Below are 7,994 nucleotides of genomic sequence, written 5' to 3'. Positions count from 1 at the left end.
TATTGAAACAAACTGTATACTGAAGTGAAAGCAGTTAAACAGTATATTTGCTTTGAAATAAAGCTACCTGTGTTAAATAAGATTCTAACCATTTTTTTCTCTTAACTTACTTAAATATTTCTCAACTGATCTCAATATTCTAAAATTTACTTTAGATTATGTTTTAGTACTAAAAAGTCGTTATTTTTCTATACTTCATTAGTCTTAACAAATATACTTAAGTTTTATTTATATCTAGAACCCTTTAAAATAATCAATCGTTAAAATATTTTTTATCTTCCAAATGTATAGATATTTACAAGTAAAACCTTGTAAGAAAAAAAAAATCATAAAATAAAACAATACCTTGAAGTATTTTTTTTTAAATACTTTAAGACCAACTATAATACTTAGTATTTATCAAAAATTTAATTTTAATTTTCTTTCAGACACTTAAATTAATCAAAAAAAAAATTATAAAAATGTTTTATGTTACTTTTTGACTTTGTTCAGTTACCATTTTATGAAATCCGTAAGTAAACTTTTTTATCACCTTTTTACATATTTGAATAAAGTTTGTATTGTTTTATAAGTTTTTATCTAAAAATTCAAACTAAAAATAAAAAGTACAGAAAAACAAATCACATATTAAAATTACAGCAAATTTGACTGATTTTGCGCAGATGTTATGGGAGGTGTAACGTGGTTTATAAACAGTGCAGTCCAGAAACAAGAGAGCAGTATGATGTTAACAGTAGAAGGAAGTGTGAACAGATGCGGTTGATAATACATTAGTAACCAGCACATCAATAGTGTCAGCCCTTATAAAAAAGATACAAGTTTTACTAACTAAGGTGATTAGACTTAATGGAAATAAAAGAACTTTAAAGTTTTATAAAGCAAACTGTTAACTGAAAAAAATATGATTTGTTTTTGTATTTTGTGAATAGTTAGTTATAATATGCTGTTGTTTGTGACAACGTTAAATAAAGCAGCGCAATTTAATACTTAATAAGACAAGTTAGCATTCTTTTTTTTAATATTTTAGATTAAAAAAACTGCTTGTCTGAAGTTTAAAGGCTTGAAAAATTGACATTATTAGCATTTTAAGAACTTTTACGCAAACTAACCAAACAAAACGATGAAAACAAGCGAAGCGGAAGGAAGATTTATTCCAATGGATGCGGACACGTCATCATTATTGACGTCATCATCACTGCTTTCATTTGTTGCAGGTTGCGTCCTCGGTGGAGGAACTACGTGTATTACTGGAATTCCTTCGTTGTTTTCCTATGATAAAAAATGCTTATTGTTTTGTCATTTATATTTAACTTTACTGATAGTTAAATATATTTAAAACACTAGGTAGACCTAAACTGTTGTAGTAGTGGTATGATAATGATTAAACTACATTATCGAAATGTAAGTCTGGGCTTTAGAAGATATTGAAATCTGAACCACTTAATAAAAAAGAATTTTTCACAAAGAAATCAAATAAAATAAAGACACTTTCAACAATATGCAATAATACATATATTTATTCAATATTAATCTATCCTTTAATGTTAAAACTTACAGTTTTGTTCTTGTATAAAAATACAAATAGAAATATATAAATCATTTGTCCCTTTTTTTTATTCATTGTACTAATATAATGATAATATATGTATATATATATATATCACAAAATAACAGTTTTGATCATACTTATTTCGATAATAAATCAGACATAAGTTCAAATCTAAACTTATAACTAAGCAGTTTAATTCTGAACCATAACTTATAAAATTTATGCTTAAAATAAAGATCTTATACATTTAATTTTCAAAAAAAATGTTTTATTAAAAATTTATAGCTTTATAATCAAGTTAAAGTCGCAGATATAAGCTTTTTGATATTTTTTAGTTTAAAAACTGGCAAAAAATTTGAGCAAAAGCAAAGAACAGGGTTGCCACTTGTTTTTTCAAACATTTTTCCAGGTTTTCCAAATTTCTTCCAGGTTTTTAAAAGTACACACTTTTGGGTTGATTTTTAGTTTTAGGTTAATTTCTATATAAGAAACTGTATTAAATAGTATATAAACATTGAAAAGATACTGTGAAGTTACTTTAATTGTGTTTTTTAATAAAAAAAATTTTGATGATGACAAAAAATTTTTATTTATATTATAGATTTTTTGTGTCAAATCGAAATTTTACTACTGATAATGTTAAAATTATTAAAAATTCTAGGTTTTTCCAGGTTTTATGATCAAATTTCCAGGTTTTTCCAGGTTATTTTTGCCTAAATTATCGAATTCCAGGTTTTCAAGGTTTTTCCAGGTTTCCAGGTAAAGTGGCAACCCTGAAAGAATATACAAAAATAATATTACTGTTTTACTTGATTTGGCTTAATATTGTAATAAAATAGAGTTTTGTCATCTTTCAGCAGTTGTCCACCATAAATCAAACGAGACCTTTGGTCTGTTTCTGATTGAAAGGCCCTTCTGTTAGTTTTTTCAAGCATGATGATATTAAAAAACTAAACAATTAAAAAACACACTACAATTATTATGATTTTTTGTATGAAAAGTAAAACTTGTTTCTTGGTCAAGCATGGTTTTACTTAGAAACTTGATAAAATAGTTATTATAATTTATTTAGATGTAGTACTTTGTTTACATTGTTTTTACAAATATTATAACAAAGATTAAAGTAGGCTTCATTAGCTTATTAACTGATTCTACCAAAATACTACTATTTTTTGAAAAGTTTATGTTTATCACAATCTTGAATTGCCTAGTAAAACTGTTTTAAAATCAATAAAACTTAATAAAAAATGTTTTTAATCAAAAGTGTTATTTTACTAATACTAACAGTTTGTTAACTGTTAAGATGTTTGAAATAGTTGTGTTACTTTTTTTATTCATCTATAGATAAAGCTTTGCAAATTTGTACTATTATACATTTTACAAAAAAGTTGACTTTGTGCAAAACAACAAAACATTCTATTAAATTTACTAACCTTCGAAACTGTTCTATTAGTTCATTGGAATAAGCATGAACTTGGCGCACTTCATCATTCAAAAACTTTAACTTTACCATAAATCTTGTACCACCTAGTAAAAATTTTTAATAATAATAATAATCTCAATACAGGGATAAAAATATTTTATTATAAAATATTTCAAAACATAAATTCTTGATATTAACTGTTAAAAATATTAAATCATCGACTTTAAATCAGTATATATTCTATTAAATTTCCTGGCTTGTTAAAATCATAGACAAGGCTCATAACAATTAATATATATTTAGTTAATAATATACCAGTACTTTTTAAATCTTTCTAGGTAAAAGGTTCCTATTCCCTTTATTTTTATTATAAATCATGTTTCTAGTTTTGTAGAAGCTTATTTATCTGTTTTAAAAGTTTTGTTGCAACGAAGTAATTCTAATGGTTTCGTTACAATATACAATCACAAAAAGAAGGACAAGAACAAAAAATTTACGTTTTCTATTTTTATTCTAGTTGTTATTTTCATTTGCATTGCATTTTATTTTACATGTGTACTTCTTTTTAGAGCTTTGTTGTAAACTTGTTTACTCTGCTTAAATTTATATTATCACTTTGATATTCATTTATTTGATTTCCACCATGCTTAGTACTGATTGTATAACTGTGTGTGGGGAGTTCACACTTATATTTCTAAATATTTTGTATAATTTCTGTTGGGTTGGTAGGTTATTTTTGTAGTACTTAGGAATAAAAACTGAGAGATTTACTTTAAATGTTGGGTTTAGTACTAAAGTTATAATTTTATAGAATTACTATTCTTGCATTTTTTTAAATTTTGTAATTTTAGGTCCACTTCTATTTTTATCTACTACTATTAAAACATCATTACTATAAAACGCCTATATAATTTAGTTTTTCAGTACATTTAGTGTATTAGTTCACATATCTTTGTTTCATTTTATTTTGTAAGAAAACAAACTTTTGGTAGTAGTAAAAAAATGAAAATTAGTTACTAAAAAAATAGAAGAGTAACAAAAATGAAAAATATTAACTTGTGTCTTTGTAATTTAACCAAAACTCATTAGTATTTTGACTGAATAGTTTGCTGTCTGCTTTTAAAGTTTAAGGAGCTTAAAGTTTTAGATTTTTTAGTTTTACAATTTTAAATATTATTTATGTTATTTTTCAATCAGATTAATTGAATTTTGTAATTATCTTAATTAAGCGTAAGAGTAATTAAATGAAGCAATTATTTTTTTGTATTAAGCATCAATTTTCATGTATTTATTAATGTTTATGAACTATTTAATTTAACTTATGTATATAACTTTTTTGTACTACATATTTTACACAAAAATATAAGACATGATTCATTCAAAAACATTTTTATTAAAACAAAAAATAAACAAGTAAAATCGATTTCGGCTAACTCTTATCAACTATATATGTTAGCAACTAATTCTAAAATTAAATTTTGAGTAAATAAATAGTTAGAGGTTTTATCAGAAAAAACAACCAATTAAAACTAGATAGCATAATTGAACAAAATTAATTAGACATTCACAATTTATAACTACATATTTATTAACAGTTAATCAGTAATTTAACTAAAACATATGTATATAAGAGTAAAAATATTCTGTGTCTGATACAAAGGATTATTCTCCCTAGAAACTGCAGTCACACAATGAATAAACATTAACTAAAACTTTATTTTCTCTTTTACTAAAATACATCAAGTAAATCTATAGTTGGTTTGTAAAAAAATTAATAAATATTTTTTTTATTTATTAAATTTATTATTTTAGGGGTTGGCAGCTTTTTGTAAGTACTAGGTTATATCTCTAAAAAAATTCTTGTTACGCTATGTATAGTAAAATGTTTTGTGAAGTCTTCATTTTTTATAAAATATTGAATTAAAATACCAGATAGTTTTCTAAACCGATGATGTGATAAAACATACAATAAAAAAGTACTAATAATTTGTAATTATTAAACTTAAAGCCTAACTGTAAGTTTTTACCACTAAAACTATTTTTATTGGTTAAAAAAGTAAGTTTTTAAAATAAAATTACATTGTAGGCAGCAGATTTTTGCTTTTTGGGCAGCATTTGGCCGTGGGATGCAGTTTGCCAACCCCTGTCTAAACTAAAGCATTTTCAGTAAAAGAAATTAATTGATACTTTATATTACACTATTTATGTCATTAACTAAATTCATTTTAAACTTGGTTTTTTAATAGTTTTAAGGATTTTTGTAAAAAATATATTACATTTTTTTTTTATAAATTCAATAAACAACTAATTTCAAAGAGTTTCAAGAATTGAAAAGTAAGTTAACAAATTTTTTAAAAAACTAAAAAATTACCTTTATAACAAAATACTCAAACTACAAATATACAAACTAGGTTTTTCAGAAGCTGAACTGCTTCCAGCATTTGTTTGATGATCTTCATCTGTATTTGTAGGTGACTGTTGATGTGTAGACTGTGGAGTACTGTTAGCACTTTGTGATTCTCTGACACAAAAAAAAAAAAAACTTTTATGTTTTACATTAATCATAGATCTATTCTACATTAAAAAAATTTAATAATAAATTTAAATCAATTTGTAAACTACATTTTACCATATACAAAACTAAAACTTTTAAAAATTTCATGTACATTACAAATCACTAATTTAGTATTTTTTGGAAGCTTGCATTTTTTACTGGTTAGTGTTTTTTTTACTTTTACATTAGTTTAATATAGTTCAGGATTGCAAAACGTTTTTTGAATAAAAATTGCAAGGTTTTCTTAATTTCTTCTAGGTTTTTGAAATAACAAGTCTTTTTTGTCTATTGTAAGTATAAAAATAAACTCAAGGTGAAAAACTGTCTTAAAAGTATAAAAATATTGAATTCATGCTACTTATAAAATTTCCTATAATAAATAAGTTCCATATTACAAAAAAAAAAAAAATTACTTTGTATATTTTTCATATCTAATCACAACTTTATTATTTTACAATACATGTAAAATTGTTTAAATTCCAAGACTTTTAAAACTTTTTAGTGATTTTGTTCAAAGTCTCAGGTTTTTACAGTTTTTTTGTGCCTAAAATGTCAAATTCAAGGTTTTTCCAGGGTTCCAGGTTTTTCCAGGGTTGCCACTCTTTGAGTCAAAAAATCTTCCCTGAGTGACCAGAGACTTACCTGATTTTCCCTGAAATTTTTCAAGTCCTTGTAAATTTATTATATATTAAAAAAATACAATGATTTAATTCTACGAATATTGAAGAACTAGCCGCATGGCTAAATAATTTCTAAGTAAGCACTTAGAAATAAATTAAATTAACTTTTTTGAACAAAATATTGAAACTGGATTAACTAAATCTCATTCTAGATCTAGAATAAATTTTCACTGAGATTTTTAAAAATTCTTAAACTTTTCTTTCGTTTAGAAAAAACCAAAACTGCCCGAATTTCCCTGAGTTAAAAAAAAAGAATCAAAATTCCCTAAGTTCCCTGAGTTTCCTTGAGATTTTCTACAACTTGAAAATTCCCTGAGTTTCCCTAAATTCCTTGAGGTCCCTGAGTAATTGGCAACCCTGTTTTTGGCAACCCTGTTTTTGGCAAGCCTGTTTTTGGCAACCCTTGTAGTAATTTTTAGAAATTGTTTGAAGTTAAACTTTTTCAATTGTACTAATATTGAAAAATGTAAGAAATTTTTGAATAATAATTAATATAACTGTTCAAAATATAGATTTAATTGTTTGCTAACAAAAGATCCTAGTGAAACAAGTTCACTAGAATATAAATAAAAACAAATTATACATGATCTACCTTTATTGTACCAACCTATGTTTCTGTGTGTTAACGAATCAACACACTTCAACTGGGTTTATAATAGAAAAATAAATAATAGTTATTCTTTCCATGACAAACCCAGTTGAAGTGTGTTGATTTGTTAACACACAGAAACATATGTTGGTACAATAAATGAAGTTTACTGTATAATTTGTTTTTATAAAAATTAATATATTTAGATTTTTTTCTTTATACAGGTCTCAAAATAAATCATCAATAAATAATCAAAATACACTAGTACTAGAAATATGTTTTAAAATATTTATTTTACTTAATAAAGGTATAAAGCAGTAACTTTGATATGAATCTTAAAAATGCCTAGCAAAATGAACTGGAAAAAACATATACTATAATATTTAACTTTGTAATTTTCATTTGTAATTTAACATATTTCATATCTATAAATTACAAAACTTATAATTTTAAATTTTAAGTAAATCTTCTAAACAACTATCTATATTAAAAGGCAACCTGTGTATGCTTTCATGAACTTCTCTATTATTAACATAAGTTGACCACCAGGAAAAAACAAACAGAGTGACAATTGTAGCTAGTAATAATGAATATGTTATTTCATTTGAATAACCAGCTATAATGTTGCTTGTTTCTTCTGTAATTGTAATCATTATTTATTTTTATAATTTAGCTGAAAAAAATATTAAATTTATTCAATTTTTTCATTTAGAAAGAAAGAAAGAAAGAAAAATGTGAACGCTCACAACTAAGGTCAATGGATTGGTGTGGAGAAAGACCTTTCGGTCATTGAGCTGCACACCATTTACTTGTAACTGCTACTTTAAGCTAACTTAAAAACAATAATGAAAAAAAAACTTTAAAAAATAACTATATACATTAATTTTTGGTTTAAGTTTAAAAATGGTAAATACTCTTTTTAAACCCATTGCTGCCAATATTGACCATGAAAACCATAGTCTATCATGGGCTCCACACCGTCTCCTCCCCTAGATTTCGATTTTTATGATCATGTACATTCACATTTTTCTTGTTGCCCTCTCTACAAGAGCAACTACAAATAAGAGGGGAGAGTTAGTAATGTCAGTATACATAAAATATTTAGTAATGTCATAAAACTGTAAGAGCACCATGTACTTTAAAATAGTGTCTTTAAATTTCTATTATATGTGTTTGTAGGCTAATGAAAATTAGAGCGA

The 7,994-nt window shown here is 24.6% G+C and overlaps 1 protein-coding gene across 1 annotated transcript; it reads right to left on the bottom strand.

Annotated features, from left to right (window-relative positions):
- Positions 1-314: 314 nt before the first annotated feature.
- On the bottom strand, positions 315-7,463 carry LOC145834849 (uncharacterized). Its single transcript, XM_082942367.1, has 6 exons — positions 7,294-7,463; positions 5,381-5,493; positions 2,983-3,076; positions 2,359-2,464; positions 1,110-1,269; positions 315-800 (listed from the first exon to the last, which is right to left on the bottom strand). Exons 1-6 carry the CDS (start codon positions 7,446-7,448, stop codon positions 634-636), a joined length of 795 nt encoding a protein of 264 aa, XP_082798493.1. The 5' UTR covers positions 7,449-7,463; the 3' UTR covers positions 315-633.
- Between the last annotated feature and the right edge of the window lie 531 nt (positions 7,464-7,994).

This window comes from Thalia democratica, chromosome 4, assembly GCF_965202585.1.
Source record: "Thalia democratica chromosome 4, ktThaDemo2.hap1.1, whole genome shotgun sequence".
NCBI classification, from domain to species: domain Eukaryota; kingdom Metazoa; phylum Chordata; class Thaliacea; order Salpida; family Salpidae; genus Thalia; species Thalia democratica.
This window is presented reverse-complemented; position numbering and strand designations above follow the sequence as displayed.

Coding starts and splice junctions, on each gene's coding strand:
- LOC145834849 (XM_082942367.1), bottom strand. CDS start 7,448: ATGATTACAATTACAGAAGAAACAAGCAACATTATAGCTGGTTATTCA. Junction 2,465..2,982: donor CTAATAGAACAGTTTCGAAG/GTTAGTAAATTT, acceptor AAAAACTAACAG/AAGGGCCTTTCAATCAGAAA. Junction 1,270..2,358: donor ACAATATTAAGCCAAATCAA/GTAAAACAGTAA, acceptor TTTTTATCATAG/GAAAACAACGAAGGAATTCC.